General features: G+C 35.1%; 1 protein-coding gene across 1 annotated transcript in view; it reads left to right on the top strand.

Moving 5' to 3' along the window:
- Positions 1 to 4,214: 4,214 nt before the first annotated feature.
- LOC142536862 (SAGA complex/NuA4 acetyltransferase complex subunit TRA1-like) overlaps positions 4,215 to 19,438 on the top strand; it is a 32,351-nt gene continuing 17,127 nt past the window's right edge. The window contains 21 exon segments of the mRNA XM_075642244.1: positions 4,215 to 4,562; positions 4,690 to 5,459; positions 5,993 to 6,118; positions 6,195 to 6,280; positions 7,201 to 7,309; positions 7,510 to 7,605; positions 7,720 to 7,782; positions 7,874 to 7,933; positions 8,904 to 8,972; positions 10,186 to 10,270; positions 10,407 to 10,459; positions 10,534 to 10,632; positions 10,701 to 11,933; positions 12,362 to 13,342; positions 13,417 to 13,752; positions 15,151 to 15,273; positions 15,275 to 15,410; positions 15,501 to 15,723; positions 15,825 to 16,215; positions 17,969 to 18,118; positions 18,237 to 18,458. Of these exon segments, the coding sequence (XP_075498359.1) occupies positions 4,505 to 4,562; positions 4,690 to 5,459; positions 5,993 to 6,118; positions 6,195 to 6,280; positions 7,201 to 7,309; positions 7,510 to 7,605; positions 7,720 to 7,782; positions 7,874 to 7,933; positions 8,904 to 8,972; positions 10,186 to 10,270; positions 10,407 to 10,459; positions 10,534 to 10,632; positions 10,701 to 11,933; positions 12,362 to 13,342; positions 13,417 to 13,752; positions 15,151 to 15,273; positions 15,275 to 15,410; positions 15,501 to 15,723; positions 15,825 to 16,215; positions 17,969 to 18,118; positions 18,237 to 18,458 (5,469 nt within the window). The 5' untranslated portion in view covers positions 4,215 to 4,504.

Here is a 19,438-nt window from a genome sequence, read left to right as displayed (position 1 = left end):
GCATTGGCATAGCCACCGAAGGTGGAGTTTCGATGCCCGTCCGCGCTAGTGTCCTACGACTTATTTAGAAACTCGATGCAGTCGGTAACGGCTTCAATGTGGTGTGGTGTGGTGTGGTGTGGGTCATTGGTCATGCGCGTGTGCCCTTTGATAGAGCCGAAGACATGATGAATCGAAACACGACCTCACTAATCCGGTCCAGTAGCCACATGGATGAAAGTGGCTGTCCGGGTTTGTCGACAGCGGATCTCAGCCTCGGCCTACAGTTCTTGATCATGGTATATGTTTATGCTTGATCTTAATTATAATTAACTTGTTATGTGGCTGTGGTTTAATCAGTTGGAAATTGGTAAAGGCTACTCAAATGGGTAGTAATACTGTAATATCATCCATCTAACACATGACATGTGTCCTGAAGTGATTAATCATGATCACTCATCCGTATATTATGGTTGAATGAGTGGTCATAATTTATCCACTCATCGTATATGTCATGCGTTAAGTGAGTAAAAATATTACCTATGTAGGTAACATGAACAAAATCGAGAATCACCGTGCATTAAATTTTGAATTAACAGAGAAATACACATGGTATAACACATATTATGATATTTTTTAAAAAATTTAATCATGATTATGGTAATATTTAATGTGAAAAGAAAAGAACAAAATTTATGTGTGAATCAAGGTGTTATATAAAATGTCAAGGGTGTGTTTGATTAAGTGGATTAAACAAAGATAGATGAATAATCAAATACTCATCCAATGTTTGGATTAAAAATTTAATATACTTTAATAATCATTTTGACCCGATTTAAAATCCAATTTTGTGGATAAATATTTGATTATTAATTTCACAAATCAAGTGGGATACACTATAAAAAATAAACAAATTATATTTTTATCCTCTTATTTCTTAGTAGAAAGAAATTATAGGAATTAAATTATTGATTAAATTAATAATTTCATTATAATTAATGAGATGTATAATAAATAATAAAATTTACAAATTAATACAAAAATGAATTTTTAATATTATTATATATGTTATTATTAATATTCATATTCTTATTATTATCAATTTATTTTCAAAATTCTTTTTATTAATATGGTCAATATATTTAACATTAATATATTAGATTTATTTCTTATTTTTTTATTGTACCTACTGTTGATATTATTTTAAAATTACCTACTTATTTATTTCTTATTACTATTATTGTTTATTTATTATATTTAGGTTAGGTAATTATATTGTATATAGTGGGGGATACTTAATCATTTCATGTTAATACACAAAATTAATCTATAATGTTAAAATTATATCAAACATCGTATATTTTATCCCACGATATTATTTATCCATATATTTCATTTTATAATCCATCTTAGTATTAATCATTCATTTATCACATCGTACGTACCAAACGGAATCTAAAGGGATCATGGATGGGATTATTAATCCATATATGATACATAATGCCGCTATGGGTTGACGTTGCATGTGAGGCGAATCCAAGGAGATAAACGTAAAGTTATTCCTTTGAACTTAAACATTTTCAAATTTTCTCTCTCAAATATATATGTGACTCGATCGATATACAAACTGAGATGATTATATAATGTACGATAATGTCGGATCATGAATTTTTATTAATTTAGAGAGATATTAATTAATTGATAAAGTAATAATTTATTATTTTAAATATAAAATTAGTTGCATAAAAAATCATCATATTTCACCAATGCAGCATATATCACGTTCATTGAATTAATATATAAAAATTTCATTAACTGTGCATATATATTTATAAAAATAAGCAAGTTATATTCATTGTAATCGGTTTTGAAAAATATGTGTAATCAACTAATGGCTCATCTTTCGCATTAAAAGATGTTTTAGTAAATAATGTAATTTAAATGCATACCTAGCAATTGTTTCAATAATTGGAAGTGGTATAGACTAAGTAAAACTTTACTATGTTAGTGTAATAAGTAAATTAATTAGTAGGTATATTGTGAGACAATAGTTAAATATTATGTTAAAAAAATATGTTACATAAAAGAAAACAAAACAAGGGGGGGTTCATTCAGATGGTTTAAACTATGGAAAACAAATTAAATTTAATTAAACTAAACTATCGAAAACAAAACAATACATTTTACTTGTTTTTATCCTTTTCATTGGCTGTACAAATCATACATACAAGTATATCACAAATTCATCATGATGTGCCCAAAACGGACTTTGTTGATAAGAGAAGGCGACTGAAAGAGTTTGTTTAAGAGAGAAGGTTCTAGAGAGAACCCAAAATCGTTATACCTCTTGGTCGTTACAATAAAAAGACGTTTCGATTTGCTTTTGATAAGCTTTGTTATGGACCCCAAACGGTGAGATTATGATCGTCTCACAGTCATGCCTTTTAAAGAATTAAAAATTAGAAACAGGTCAGATAATTTAATAATAGAATAGAATATGAATTTTATTGTCATTTGTTATGTTTTGCTTGATTTGTATTCGACATGCTTATCATTCGAATCATATAAATGTTTATGTATTTGTTATTCGTTATGATTGATCGGCCCCCATGTGATAAATGTTTCATCAAACACTCACTTTTTACCTCTCTCCCAAATAAGAACGATGATCAGTTAGAAGAAGAGGGGATATACTATGTTTTGGGGCTAGTGAAAAAATCTTTTCACATTTAAGAACTTATCTTTGTTATGCTATTTCAGTTTTATTCAAGTCGGAAAATGCTTCCACTATTTCATTTTATCTATTTGAGAATTTTTATTATAATGACAAGTTTCATTTTGATCTATTTATAAAATATACCGATTTTGATGTGGACTATACTACAAGTCTACAAGATTTGCTGTTTTTTGATTGTGTGATTGTTAAACAACATTGAATGTCTCACGCTTAGGTCTCGAGGATTGACATCACATCAATTAGATAAATAATATTAGACAAGTTTTTTGTGACAAGCTCCCCAAAATAACGTCGGCGTGTTTTTTCAATTAGTTTGATTTTTTGTTATAATTATGAAATTTTTCTTTGATGCGGAAAGAATAGTAGTTTTTACTTTGGTAAGAGTTATCGGTCATAGCAAATCAAATTTTTACGAGGTGACATCGCTAAACATATAGATTATATATATTTTAAAATTCTATAGATACAGATATATCGAATAAATGTATAGGTTCAACCCAAATACCAACTATTAATACATTTGCTCACCACTTGCAAACCAAACGTGTCAAGCCCACACATAAAATCTTGCTGTGACCCAATAGTCTTGGCCCGATATAGTTTGTTTGTTTTTTTTTTTTTTTAAAAAAAGCCCTACAGATTATCTTTGATAATGTGTGGGCTTTCTCTCTTTTTTGTTTGTTCAAAAAAATTTAAAATATTATATGTTGGTTTAGAACAATGTAAAATTAAAGTAGTGTTGCAAGTTATGAGAATTGGGATTAGAGTATTTATTGTGTTTGAATATTTGAAAGATATGTTTTGGAGAAATGTAGATTTATAGTGAGACTGACAGGTCGAATCGATCCATACATGTCACAAAAAATAATATTTTAGACATAAAATTTAATACATAAAAAATGATACTTTTAATGAGTTGGTTCGAGTCGACAAAATGATAATATGAGACGGTATGACAAAAAATTTTATGTTTGACGAAAATAAAGATATGATTTTAGTATTTCATTTTATTTCCAAATATGAAAACTGTTTTTAAAAAATATATTCAACAAAACATGGATTTTATCATATGTAAATCAAAACATAATAATTATATCTTCACACATTGCTGATTTGTGGGATGAGATTAGTGAAGCAATATGTAATTTATATGTACAAAGTACAAGAACATTTTATATCCATTAAAACGATTATAAATTTCAATTCGATTAGCAATGTTATCACAAAAGTATTTTCGACTTTATTTTCTTTTTTGCAATTGATTCTTATTAATTGTAAAATTAAAAACGCACATTTATCAGATTTATATTCTGAAATTTAAAATTAAATCATAAAAATAAAAAAATTTTTTGATTACAACACACGCGGAGGAAAACGAACTCGAGAAGTTAACTAATCTGACAGAAATGAGCCCACTGGACTACAAATCTACTAAAATACTAAAATTCGAGTGTACCGAAATAACATGGACTTCATGGGTTGACATATTTATTTAAGGAACTTAAAAGCGAAATTGAAAATTGGTACCATAAATTCCAGGCCGAGGGACTGTTCTGCACCAAGGCTGGGGGATGTCTTTCTTTCATCTCCCCCGTTTCTTTTGGTGATCGCTGGAACCCTAACCCTAGTTCCATCAAGGGCTTACCAGTTCAATTCATTGATTTGGTGTTCTCCACTTTGTTGAATTTAGGGCTTACCAGTTCTTCAAATTTTCTAGAGCTAACGAATCCCTCACTTTTTTTTTGGTTTCTTTCGAGTTTCTGGGGTTAATTTCTGAAATCGTTCAACATGAGTCCGGTTCAGAATTTCGAGCAACACTCTCGTCACCTCATAGAACCCGACCTCCGTATGCCAAGTTTCCTTTTGGTTTTATTTATGCATTTACTACACGGGGGCTTTGCGTTTTTGTTTTCATGGACTTGTTTGTGTTTTTGTTATTGATCCTTTTGCGTTCTTTATAATATTTGGTGCAGCAATTCAGATGCGGCTACAAATGGCAAATGAGGTGCGGGACAGTCTGGAGATATGCCACACGGGGGAGTATTTGAATTTCTTGAAATGCTATTTCCGTGCGTTTTCTGGTATCTTGTATCATATTACGAAGCCCCAGTTCGCAGATAATCCTGAACACAAGCTCCGGAATATTATAATTGAAATTCTCAATCGGCTACCGCACAGCGAAGTTCTGAGGCCCTTTGTTCAGGAGCTTTTGAAAGTTGCTATGCATGTGCTCACCACGGATAACGAGGAAAATGGATTAATTTGCATTAGGATTATTTTCGACTTACTTCGGAATTTCAGGCCGAGTTTAGAAACTGAAGTACAGCCCTTTCTGGATTTTGTCTGCAAAATATACCAGAATTTTAGGGCTACTGTTAGTTACTTTTTCGAGAGTGGGGCTATGATTTCACCACCACCAGCCCAACCCTCCACATCAGGATCCCTGGGGCCATCTTTTAGTGGTGATGATGTGAAGCCAATTGAAATTTCTGATCAAATTGGTCCCTCAAGTGGTTATATTGGGACTGCAGGGCAACTTAACCCAAGCACGAGGTCTTTTAAGGTTGTCACAGAGAGTCCACTGGTTGTCATGTTTTTGTTTCAGTTGTATGGAAGACTTGTTCAGACTAATATTCCACACCTCTTGCCATTGATGGTAACAGCAATATCAGTTCCCGGCCCAGAGAAGGTTCCTCCCCATTTGAAGAATCATTTCATTGAGCTGAAGGGCGCACAAGTCAAGGTAAATATCACATTGTTCTATCCAAATTGTGCAAGTTATTATGTGAATTTGTCACCAATTCAAGATATAGTTAGTTGGTTTTTTTGAGATTACACAAGTTCAGGCTGAAGCGATTGGATTGTACTATCCATAAAGCCATTCAATTCTATGCTTATATCAAAGCAAATTTTTTCAATTTTCTAAAACTGCCTACACATTAAAAGATATGGCATCAAAGTAAGATCAATGGTCTGTAATTTTACTCGTGGGAAAGTATTCGAGACAGCTGGAACCTGCAAGGTAGTTCCCTTAAAGGGCTAGTTAACTGTATATGCCTGGTCTATACTGACATTCAAAAGTGATTTTTACTGATGATATTCAATTATTCTGTTTGAAGTCAAGGTTTAGGAAATTGCTCCATGTTTGCATTTTTACATACATCTTGGTTTCTGATATTTATGTTCCCTCACACAATCAATGATGCTCTCATTGATTTCATTGTCTTTAACCTGACATGTTTATTGAACACTCTGTTTTCAATTCTTCATGTCCAGACTGTTTCTTTCTTGACTTACCTCCTGAAAAGCTTTGCTGATTATATCAAGCAACATGAAGAAAGTATATGCAAAAGTATTGTGAATTTGCTTGTCACATGTTCTGATTCTGTGACAATTCGGAAGGTTGGTTTTGCCTCTTTGTTTGGTTTTTCATCATTTATTAACTTGGAAACTGATGTGTAAAACCTGTTTGCTCCAGGAATTGTTGGTTGCTCTAAAACATGTACTAGGGACTGATTTCAAAAGGGGTTTATTTCCTTTAATCGATACACTATTGGATGAGAGGTATGCTTTCTACACATTGATCAGACTAGGCAATTTTGACGACTCTAGTTTCCCTCTCACCATTACAAGGGCACAATTTTATTTGCTAAGATTACTACATTATATATGCCTAGTCCATCATGTTTGTACTTTGTCGGATAAAGCGTTAAATCTGATTTTGCAACTAATTAATTCCATATTCTTAGATATGTATTCCATAAGAAACTTCACAAGTTTAATGGCCGATATTCATTCAGTATATGACATGTTCAAGACCTTTCATATGCAAATGAGCTCACACATTTGCTGCTATGGTTTGTGGTATTCACGGAGAAGTTTCAAGAAAGAATCCTGTTTGCCTCTTTCGTTAATTTTTTCTCTTAATTATTTTTTTATTTGCGCTCTCCTATCATGTCAAAATTCATTAGTTGATACCAGTATCTATATTGAGCATTACTGCGAGCTTGTAACAATGCGGAACTTTGATAAATATTTCTCCACAATTGTCATGTTAAATTTCATTTATTTAATCGAAAATATTACATTTTATGTTGCAAATTTTCCAATAAATGCTCTTGTACCATGCAGCATAGTTTGTGATAAATATGGAATGTGGATATAGCTTGTTTTTGTACTTATATTACTTTTCTTGTAACCCGCACTGCGTGAGTTTTTATTCTAATCCATGTACTCGAATATTCATTTGACTTTTTAGTTAACCTATGAATGTTCGGGCTCGACTGAAACATCTTTATGTCTTGGAATGATATCCACTTGTCAGTTACATAGTTTCTGGCCTGATCCCAGTGTGTGAAATTCACATGTTAGTTTGTTTGGACCACAATTGTTGTTAGATTGTCATTAGTCACAGTTCACATTTTCTGTTTTATGTCTCGATGCTTCTCCACATAACATTAATTTGATTTTTCGACAACACATAGAGTCCTTGTTGGAACTGGACGGGCATGCTTTGAGACCTTACGACCTTTGGCATATAGTCTTTTGGCAGAAATCGTTCACCATGTCAGAGGAGATCTTTCTTTGTCTCAGGTATTAAATTTTTTTACTGGTCTCTAATGGTCCAACCAGGGAAACTTATTTGTCTGTTTCCTCCCCTTGTTTAGTGTTTGATTTCGATGCAAGAAAATTTTTTGCTCAAAGTTTTCCTACTTAAGTTCCACCCGTTTATTTTTACTTGGAACTGTACATGCATTGGAATTTGTTAATTCTTTTGGTTACTTGTGCTGCAGTTATCACGGATTATCTACCTCTTCTCGAGCAACATGCATGATGCTTCATTGAACTTGAGCATTCATACCACTTGTGCTCGTTTAATGTTGAATCTGGTAGATATTCAAAATCAGTCTTATAATAGTTTGACCATCTGAACCATGTTATTCTTTCCTGTGTTGTAACTCATACCTACAGTGAGTTTCCAATTTCTATTATGTTATTTTAAGGTGGAACCAATCTTTGAGAAAGGTGTAGATCAGACATCCATGGATGAAGCCAGGATTTTATTGGTATTTTTAGTGTCCCTTTCCTCGAGAGAATCTGATGCTATATCATGTGGTGGGTATCCTTTCTTGATAACTGACTTGACTTGTCTCCCAGGGTCGAATATTAGATGCATTTGTTGGAAAATTCAACACTTTCAAGCACACTATTCCCCAGGTACTTCAACTATGTTCAAGTTCAATTTTCAAAGAAAAGATTTTTGGACCGCTGTTTATACAGCAGTAATTTATCAAACAGTTGCTTATTTTCATAAAAAATTCACTTATTCCGTTCATCTTGGAATGCTTTCGGTGTTTTAGATCCCAAAGGTTCATTCTATCAGTTCTTAACCGGCCAAATAGTTCAGTGAATGGATACGCCTCTAAAAGCCTGGGAAAATTGCAAACTGTATTTGCATCTCTTGATTCTGTTGCATGGACATTTATGTTTCAGTTACGCCAGAAAACAATCGTGAATTTTCCTTTCAAAAAGTGTATAAATTTATCGCAAAAGAAAAGGGCATGATTTTAATGCATTTTTGTTATGTGGTATACTGATATTATATTCCATTTGCTGCATGATCAAAGTTAAGTCTCAAATTTCAGTTTGGCCATAAAACCAATTCAAAGATTGCCTGATATGTAATCCTTTGAGCTCCAATTCAGCTAGTTGAAGAGATAGAGTCCAACAAACTAAAGCTTGAAATAATTTGAGCCCAGTTTTCTATGCTGATCATAATTTCCAGAGAAGTGTTGAATGAGAGAATAAAGAAGGCAAAAACGTTAGTGTGGGTCATATTTTTTAATAAATAGTGCTTTTGGGACCAATATGGAGAAGTACGATGTATGGAAACTTTTATATGTTCCAACTTCATTTAGCTATGTGTAAGTAGCCAAGAAGGCATTGATCACTTTGTATGCGCTTACACATGACTTATACTTTATGGATTCCTAAAGATGGTGGTGTATAAATTGCAATGGCATTCCTTTCGGATTTGCAAATTTACGAGTCCATGACATTGTTTACTCATCTAAATTCATCAAATATATCGGGGTTCAGTTTTGCTGTCTCTGGTCGCTTTTATTGCAAAGCAGTTATATTTCACTAACGACTTATTCATTGGCCCATGTTTTAATTTGGATGATAGCTACTGGAAGAGGGAGAGGAAGGAAAAATTCGGCCCACATTGAGGTCTAAACTTGAAGTGCCAGTGCAGGTAATTTGGGTCAATACTTTGACTTGATCTTTCCGTCTCATATACAGTTTTTTGATTATTCTCATGGATCATATTCTTCTTTTTATGTGTTTTTTAAGGCTCATAATTTATATTAGCTGGTTAGATGATTGTCGTAATGGTTTAGATTTGAGAAATACTTCAGGGGAATTTGGTATCATGTATACACTAATCGAATTTCATATTGTCGTTCGCCTATTAAATCTCTTGCCTATATTCTCAAGGCTCTCGATGCAATCATCTGTGCTAAATATTTCGTTCCATATTTAGCGAGCAGTGAATGAAAACTTCAATAGAAATCTTCTTGCTCTTGGAAATTCTGAAATTAACCAAAACAACAATGGAATTAAGTAGGCATCTGTCTAGCCAGCCAAACGACGGAAAATTTCAGGTGTTGTATAAAATTAGAACGATTATTTCATTTCGGAATGGTCATAGTTTTATATTCTAAAACTTTCCAAGTACCAGGATGTTAGCTGTTATGCCCAAGAATTGATTTTTTCAGTCCAACTAAAGTTGTCATCAGCCACCAAACAACTAGGGATGGAGGTATTGGAAGCATCTCTTGTCTATGATAAAAGGAAAATAGTTTGCGAGTGATAACCAATTTATTTTCAGAACTCCTCGATTTAAATCAAGCTTTCTGTCATGAAAAAGTTTGTTTACCTTCTTATAAGCCGTGAGACGAGTTTGGATCTCATTTAGCTGATTGACGTTCATCACATTATAGAAAACAGTGGATCTGTGGGTGTCTTTTTCCATTGAACAATCTGAACTCTAGGATGGAATGAGGGGGGGTGTTTTACCTTGAATGAGTGAAAGAACTTCATTTGCTAAAGAGCTTGCAAAGTTGGCTTGTTTTACCACCCAGCTTATAAGAAGCTGAAATTGTAGGAGATTCTTAGCTGTTAGGGAGGACATCCCCATTTGTTATCTTCTTGCTAAACTGAGATGAAATGGAAGTTTTGGTGGGGACCTAATTAAAACGTAAATGGAGAGTTCACAATGATAGCAGTTTTAACTTTGATTTGGGCATTTTGGCAGTATGATTTGTAATTTGTTCTCTTTCGCTTTTTCCTTTTAAAAACTAGATTTTCTTGAACAGTAACATCAATCATATATATGTATCGTCTGATTTTGCTCTTTAATTTCTTTTAGTTTTCTTCTTGTTTCCTAATCTTTAGTAACGATGTAGCAAGCCGTCTTTAATCTGCCCATGCCTGTTGAGCATTTCAAAGAAGTCAACGATTGTAAGCATCTGATAAAGACCTTGGTTATGGGTAAAAATCTTTTATCCTTTCCCTATCCCAATAAAAGAGACCAAGCACTTCATAAATGAAATAAATTTTACATTTTTTATGGGGCAGGAAGACTCACATATGGTTCAGTGGCTCACCTTTTTGATACGATTTGCAGGAATGAAGACTATCATTTGGAGCATCACTCATGCGCATGTGCCACGGTCACAGGTTTGTGAGTTCTCTTAGTTTTGTAATTCTGCCAATTCACAACTTTATATTACAGTACTATCTAAACAATATAGGTGTCACCCTCCACCCATGGGACCACTCAGCAAACACTTGCATCTACGTCGTCAGGTTCCTCAATGTCACAGCCGTTTAGAGGGATGAGAGAAGATGAGGTATTGTTTATAATATCACTTTTCTATGCCTAACATAGGGTCATGAACTTATGTTTTGAGTTTGATAGGTCTGCAAAGCTTCTGGTGTTTTGAAGAGCGGTGTTCACTGTTTAGCATTGTTCAAAGAGAAGGATGAGGAGAGAGAAATGATCCATCTGTTTTCCAACATTTTGGCCATCATGGAACCACGTGATTTAATGGACATGTTTTCTCTATGCATGATGGAGCTTTTTGAGTGCATGATTTCTAACAGCCAGCTAGTCCACATCTTTTCTACTCTTCTACAGGCCCCCAAAGTTTTTCGTCCATTTGCAGATGTTTTAGTTAATTTTCTTGTTAGCAGCAAACTTGATGTTCTAAAACATCCCGATTCTCCCGGATCAAAACTTGTTTTGCATCTCTTTCGATTTTTATTCAACGCTGTGGCAAAGGCTCCTTCAGACTGTGAGCGCATTCTTCAACCTCATGTGCCTATTATAATGGAAACTTGCATGAAAAGTGCCACAGAGGTTGAGAGACCTATCGGTTATTTGCAACTTCTTCGAACAATGTTTCGTGCGCTTGCGGGAGGTAAGTTTGAACTTTTACTTCGGGATTTGATTCCAACGCTGCAACCATGCTTGAATATGCTGTTGGCCATGCTTGAGGGACCTACTGCTGAAGATATGAAAGAAATTTTGTTAGAGCTTTGTCTGACATTGCCTGCAAGGTTGAGTTCACTACTACCTCACCTTCCTCGTCTTATGAAGCCTTTGGTTATGTGTCTCAAAGGAAGTGATGATCTCATCAGTCTGGGCCTAAGGACACTTGAGTTTTGGATTGATAGCTTGAACCCTGATTTTCTGGAACCAAGTATGGCAAATGTCATTTCCGAGGTTATTCTGGCGTTATGGTCCCATTTAAAGCCCGCCCCGTATCCATGGGGTGGGAAATCATTGCAACTTCTTGGGAAGTTAGGTGGTCGTAACAGACGTTTCCTCAAAGACCCTCTTGCACTTGAATGCAAGGAAAATCCAGAGCATGGGCTACGATTGATTCTCACATTTGAGCCTTCTACTCCATTTTTGGTGCCTCTCGATCGGTGTATCAATCTTGCTGTGGCTGCTGTCATGCATAAGAATGTTGGCATGGATGACTTCTATCGCAAGCAAGCACTAAAGTTTCTCCGTGTATGCTTGTTTTCTCAGCTAAATTTACCTGGACTTGTTAATGACGATAGATTAACACCAAGACTGCTGTCTAGTTATCTTGGCTCTTCAGCTGATCCATCCCGGAGAAGATCAACATCATCTGATATCAAGGTAACATAATTACTTAATGGTGCATTTGTTCATCTATTTATTGTATCCTTTACTTTATCCACATGCTTCATGTCTCTGCATTCTAGTAAGATAATACTCTAGAGGTTCATTATTTTTCTTTCTTTTTTATTTTTTTTTTGTAGAAATTTTGTTGTTGTTGAATTATCAGTTTTATTTGAGTTTATGATATTGGTCCATGTATAGGTCCATCTGGTATTCTACCTTTTTTCCCCCTTAGCTGTAGTGCTCTTTATAGTTTCTATGCCTTTTATTGGTTTGACATTTACCTGGTATAGTTTTCCCAACTGAGATGCAGAGACATTTCTTCAATTTCTGTTATTTGTCGATATGATCAATGGGATACTGAGCAGAACTTCTTTACTGAATTATGATTGGTGATCCATCAGTTAGAATATTTTTTTGTACAGGCTGACTTAGGTGTCAAGACAAAGACCCAGCTTATGGCCGAGAAATCTGTGTTTAAAATTCTTTTGATGACTTTAGTTGCCACAAGTGCAGAACCTGAGCTACATGAACCCAAGGATGAATATATTGGTCATATATGCCGTCATTTTGCTATAATATTTCATGTTGAAAGCTCAGCATCTCAGAGTATGATTTCATCCACTTCCCTTAGCGGTCCTTTGCTTTCAACCAGTTCCAGTTTGAGCTCAAATTATAGGCATACCACTTCTCTCAAAGAATTGGATCCTACAATATTTTTGGATGCTTTGGTAGAAGTACTGGCTGATGAAAACAGGTTGCATGCTAAAGCTGCATTAAATGCATTAAACATGTTTGCTGAGATGCTGCTGTTCCTTGCTAACTCGAAACATTCCGATACGATGATGCCCAGAGGTCCTGGCACTCCTCTGATTGTCACCAGCCCCTCAATGAGCCCTGTATATGCACCTCCTCCAAGTGTGCGTATTTTTGTATTTGAACAACTTCTACCAAGGCTGTTACATTGTTGTTATGGTAGCACGTGGCAAGCTCAAATGGGAGGTGTTATGGGGCTTGGTGCTTTGATAGGAAAGGTTACAGTTGAAATTCTTTGTCTTAATCAAGTTCGTATTGTTAGGGGTCTATTGTATGTGCTTAAAAGGCTTCCTACGTATGCTACCAAAGAACAGGAAGAGACCAATCAGGTGCTTATGCAAGTTCTTCGTATGGTCAACAATGCTGATGAAGCAAACAGTGAAGCACGTAGGCAAAGTTTTCAAGGTGTTGTGGAGTATTTGGCATCAGAATTATTTAGTCCCAACTCATCTATTGATGTGAAAAAAATCGTGCAGTCATCATTGGCACTTTTGGCTAGTAGGACTGGGAGTGAGGTTACTGAGTTGCTTGAACCTTTTCACCAACCCCTTATCATGCGGCCACTGCGGTCTAAGACTGTTGATCAACAGGTGACGTTGGTGGTTTTTGTTGGGGATTTGATGTCTTATGTTAATGTTACTAACTCATTTTATGCTACTTCCAGGTTGGCACCGTCACTGCTTTGAATTTCTGCCTTGCATTGAGGCCTCCCCTTCTTAAGTTAACACCAGAGCTTGTTAACTTTTTGCAAGAAGCTCTGCAAATAGCAGAGGCTGATGAAACTGTTTGGGTTGTAAAATTTATGAATCCTAAAGTGGCCACATCCTTGAATAAACTTCGCACTGCTTGCATCGAACTCCTTTGCACTGCCATGGCCTGGGCGGACTTCAAAGCTCAAAATCACTCCGAGTTGCGAGCTAAAATAATTTCGATGTTCTTCAAATCGTTGACAAGCAGGACCCCTGAAATTGTAGCCGTTGCTAAGGAAGGTTTACGCCAGGTTTATTAGACATATTTACTCAAGTTTTACATTTTTTTTCTTTTAGATTGAAAGTAGAGAATATTTGTGTTCGATTTGGACAATTTACTGAGATATTGACATTTTTTCACATGATTTCTTATATTCATAGATTTTGAGTTTCCCACTAGCAATAATAATCTGTAAGGCTCTATTGTTTCATTTATGCAACTGCTTTCTTTGTTCATGTGGTTATTATTGATCGATGCTGTGTTGAATTGTATTATATAGGGCAGTAGTTTTCTTCAGTTCTTATTGTACTCTTCTAACATAGTTGGCATAAGCGATATAGAGCCTCCTTATTGGTGTTCTATCCAGTTAAACGGGTTGAAGTTCCATATTATTTGGTCTAGGATCCCATTCATTTTTGGACCTGCCGACCTGGCTTGTTTAGTTAGTTTTATTCTGATTTGAGCATATACTAATTTTGTTTGCCATATCTTAATGATTCTTTTTAATTATTTTTCTTTTTTTCCATTTCTTCACATTTTTTACATAGCATGACTGTTATTAAATGCGCAAGGCTCCCAAATATACATGTTCTAGGACCTCATTTCAAGGCATTAACTGTAGAAATTTATCGAAATAACGTGCATTGAGAGTTGGAAACATAATATTTCGGACATTAGATGTATAAAAAATGTAATATAACATTATGTGTAGTTTTGAACCATTGAACAATACTAAACCAAATACTGTACAATCAAATATAAATGACATTACATTATATTTTACGTAGATTATTATCTTAGATTTTACATAGGGTTCACGACTCTTTCTTCTAAGGCACACTTTGCAATCAAAATATGAAAGAAGGATGAATTGGATTTCACCTTGAATCGCTTGACCTTTAATCTGTGGCATGGCGTGCGCCTTGATGTACCATTAGGCTCAAGGGCTTCACCACCGCTATATCAAAAGTGTAGCCACATGCCTCTGGTGTTTTATACCCGGACGCAAATTTCAATTTAGCATCTTATTAGCTACTGTTGTGGAGTTAAAACAAATAAATTTTTTTTCGAGGTAGCTTCGACGATGTAAAAAATATTTTGCCATTTACTTGAAAGATGGATCACTTGTTCTTTAAGATTTGTGCTAATTCTTCCAAGTTGTTTCCTTTATTATCCAAAAGGAAAATAAAATTCTAATGTTTATTTTTAAAAAAATTATCTTTTTCATAAGATTTTGATAACTAATTTTTACTCAAGTCTTGTACGAATCCTTGTAGAATTGAGTGACACTTTCTCAAGTATCGTGCCTAATAAGTAATTGCAATGTCCTTCTGGCATCAAATGAATGTAAATGCTTAATGTATATGAACTTCAATCTAGTTCATCTTAATGATTTTCTTAATTTTTTTTCATTTCGATCCTATGTTAGGTTATTCTACAGCAGCGAATGCCAAAAGAACTCCTCCAAGGCAGCTTGAGGCCAATATTAGTTAATTTGGCACATACCAAAAATCTCAGCATGCCTCTGTTGCAAGGTCTCGCTCGGCTGCTTCGAACTTCTATCTAACTGGTTCAATGTTACATTGGGTGGGAAATTGTTGGAACATCTTAAGAAATGGTTAGAACCTGAGAAACTTGCTCAGTGCCAAAAGTCCTGGAAGGCTGGAGAGGAACCTAAAATAGCTGCTGGTGCGTAATAATTGTATTGCATGATCATTGATAGGTAGGACATCCTTAAGATGTATTGTTGTTTTAATGATATTCTTCAACTTTTTGCAGCTATCATCGAGCTCTTCCACCTCCTTCCTTCTGCGGCTGGAAAATTTCTCGATGATCTCGTAACTTTGACGATTGACTTGGAAGCCGCCCTCCCACCTGGACAGTTTTACAGTGAGATAAATAGTCCATATCGTCTCCCACTGACAAAATTTCTTAATCGTTATCCAACAGCTGCTGTTGATTATTTTCTTGCTCGATTAAGCCAACCCAAATATTTCAGGAGGTAATTTCAAGATAGATGATGGAAATTTTCTCTAGGTTTAAGGTTGCTGTTGATAATGTTTAATTGTTTATGTATTAATTGTGTTGGATCTTTTTATCTAGGTTAATGTACATAATAAGATCGGATGCAGGCCAACCCTTGAGAGAAGAACTTGCTAGGTCACCAGAAAAGATAATAGCTAGTGCATTCTCCGAATTTTCACAAAAAGCTGATGTAGCAACTACTCAAGGATCTTCCAACCCGTCTAGTAATTTAATGAGCGATGAAAGTCTCGTTGCTCCTACATCTGACGAGTTTGTTCATCTGGCTATCACCTCTGATGCAACATTAGATGCATATTTTCAGGGTCTTGCTTTGGTTAAAACTCTGGTTAAATTGATGCCCGGATGGTTGCAAAGTAACCGTATGGTTTTTAATACACTGGTACTGTTGTGGAAGTCCCCGGCTAGGATTTCCCGTCTACAAAGTGAGCAGGAGTTGAACTTAATGCAAGTAAGTTAAAAATGACAGTCTGAATAGTCCATCTTGAGAGCTTGTTTTCGTTATTTTGACACACATTCTGCTGTATTTCAAGTTAGATTTATTAGCAATTTGGCATGGTCGCAATATCTTGTATGTTTCGTATATGCTTTAGTCTTTTTTTTTTCTGTCATCTATACCAGATACATTGGATATAAGCATATGTGATTCTAGCAAATGGTAAAGGTCTCTGGTTTAGTGATTTTTATCAGTTGGACCCATCCCCGAGACAATAGTAAGAACTAATTGGCAATTTACATTTGTTGGTTGAACATTATACAAAATGGAAGTCTTATTTGCTTTACATCTTTTACTTTGACGTTCTTGCACTCTTTTCATAAGCTTTTTCGGAGCATGAGTTTTAGATAAGCTTAACCTGTTGAAGAAATGGTGCATCCATTGAAATTTGCTAAGTGTTGGTGGTGAGAGGTTGACTTTAACTTAGATTGAATGAAGTAATCAAGAAGGATATGAACCTTAATTTGAACTTTGAAGCTAGTTATTTATCCCTCTAATCTAACAATAAAATATATTTGAATTAGTTTGAGATGAGTTCTAAGGTGAGTCAAGGTTTGCATATATCTCCTGACATATCACCAATGCAAATTTATCTCATAAGTCTGAAGCTCGGATCATATACACAGGTCAGAACTTATTTGTTTTCATAGATTATCTGTGAGTCTTCATTCATAGGACTGACTGTATATTTATCTTGACTGATCATTTGTAATTTTAATGACACATTCACACTTTGGGAGTGGCAGTGGCCATCCTTTTCCTCACTCTACCTAGACAAGTTGTACTCTCACTTAGGAACTGAACGTAATTCATAGAATTCATGAAGACATATTGAAGTTTCTTGAATCTGACGAGTTGCTACACTAAATGGTTTGCGACATAATTTTTTGTTCTAGTCTGCTTATCGTAATTAAAAGCTATCAAGTATTTAATAAAATACGTTTCTTTTAAAAAAATGGTTGGTGACATAATTATTTAGGAATTAGAATGTGTGGGAATATCGCTCGAATGGCTACTTGATTATGAGGTGTTAAAAAGTTCACATGTGCCAGGTAGAAATTTCCTGAGTCTTCAGAACTTCTCAGCTGTTCCTTAGTTTGAGTCGGCCCGAGCATCACTGGGGAGTGGTAAAGTTTTTAGAGAAATGGTTGTCCCTACTCAGTTGAAAAATGTAAAGATCTTGAAGTTTGGTTGATGGTTCCATAATCAAAGTTTATGAATACACTATTTCTTGGTATCCTAATTGAATACATATGAAGGCCTTGAAAGATTGGTAAACACTGTAATTTTAGTTCATGTTTGGGCATGAATTGCCTGTGATTAATATGGGTTTAATCTTACCACATGCAGACCTCAAAAAAATCGGGAAAAATTAACATATAAACTAAATGATGACCAAGGAGTTAAAATGCTTAGGCTCAAGTGTTTATCTGGAAGCTCAAACTTTCATAGTTTCATTGTTAATTGGTTTGATAACGGACATTTTTCCCTTCAAAGGGGCAGAAAGGTTGTCTGGTTAGTTACTTGGCCTATCAGACTCTTCTTTATTATTCTGAAGGGCCAGGCCGCAAAATGAGCAGCAATTGCTCCTTGTTCAGTAGGCTACATTTTCCTATTAACATTTCCTATGAGTGAATAGTACCTGTTTATATCTATGATATTTTTTGTTGCCAACTTACTGATTGTTGAAATCACGGTACATTTGCAGGTAAAAGAAAGCAAGTGGCTTGTCAAATCTTTCTTGAACTACTTGCGTCATGACAGAACGGAGATCAACGTGTTATTTGATATTCTAGTCATCTTCCTGTTTCAGACTCGCATAGATTTTACTTTCTTAAAGGAGTTTTACATTGTTGAGGTATATTGAATGTGTAACACTGCCCTGATAACTGTTTTTATAGAATCGGATATCAGTTTGTATTATTTTTGTCTCGCTACGATTAAAAGTTGAACTGTTGTCATCATATAATGTCCAGGTTGCTGAGGGCTATCCCCCCAACTTGAAGAGAAGTGTTCTACTTCACTTTCTGAACATTTTCCAACTAAAACAGTTGAGTCACGATCATTTGGTAATCGTGATGCAAATGCTCATTCTTCCAATGTTAGCTCACGCTTTTCAGAATGGCCAAACTTGGGAAGTCATTGATGCAGCCACAATCAAGACGATAGTTGACAAACTCCTTGATCCTCCAGAAGAGGTAAACAGTATTTTTTATGTGTTTGGATAATGGTTCTTCTATATGATTTTGACTCGTTATTTTCAACTACTTCAACCACTTCGACATATTGTTGCTATCGAAGTCCCTAAAAGATTGACCGTGTGCGATCTCATCTAGTCCTCAGTATAGATGCCATTAGTTGGTGCCAGTGCGGTCTTATCACAAAAAAAATTGTTGATTCTACCTCTAAAATTAGAAAGTTATTAAACTGAAAGGGAAAAAAAGGTTTTCGTCCATACTTGTACCCACTCATGCAGCCTCATTCTCTTCCCCATAAATCCATGGCAACCTGTCCCCTTGCTGCTCACACCAAATCAGTTGCTGTGCCTCACCCTATATAAGTTCTTGGCACCATTTACACCGAGTGTTGTTGCCGTTGGAATCCTTTGATCCCCTTCTTTATATGCATTTTTGCATGTACATAGACAAGAACATATATCTATTTCACATACATATTTGGTGTGAGTTGGTGGCTAGGCTTTGGAGTGGAAGGAAATTATAGGTGACATTATGGTGATTTGGCCTCATGAGATTGTGTATGAAACTTTAAAAGAGAATAACAGAGAGGGGGGTTTGTTTCATTGGGAGAGGACAATGGAGGTCTCGACTCTCGAGCAGGTGAGAGGAGCACTGGGTTTAGGTGCGGCGGTAATGTCTGGATTTAGAAAAATCTTGGTATATTAAATACTTCTCTCCTTGTGAAATTTTGTGGTACTGAATAATGAGGACATTTAGTTACATTTTTTAGTTTTTCCCTGTTGCATTTTACCACTGTCGATATGCTCAAGTAAAACTGATTGCTTCTCTTACTCCTCCAATGTTAACCAACTGAGATTATTGAGTTGTCTGTGAGATTTTGGTCTTAATTATGATTTGATTGAAGCTGCAATTGTTGTCCAAACAAGGATGTAAAGATATAGATTTCTTTCATTTGGAGACTGAGTTTGCTTTTCATTTTG

The sequence above is a fragment of the Primulina tabacum genome, chromosome 2, assembly GCF_025594145.1.
Source record: "Primulina tabacum isolate GXHZ01 chromosome 2, ASM2559414v2, whole genome shotgun sequence".
NCBI classification, from domain to species: domain Eukaryota; kingdom Viridiplantae; phylum Streptophyta; class Magnoliopsida; order Lamiales; family Gesneriaceae; genus Primulina; species Primulina tabacum.
Note: the sequence above shows the minus strand (reverse complement) of the source record. Positions and strands in the feature narration are given on the sequence as shown.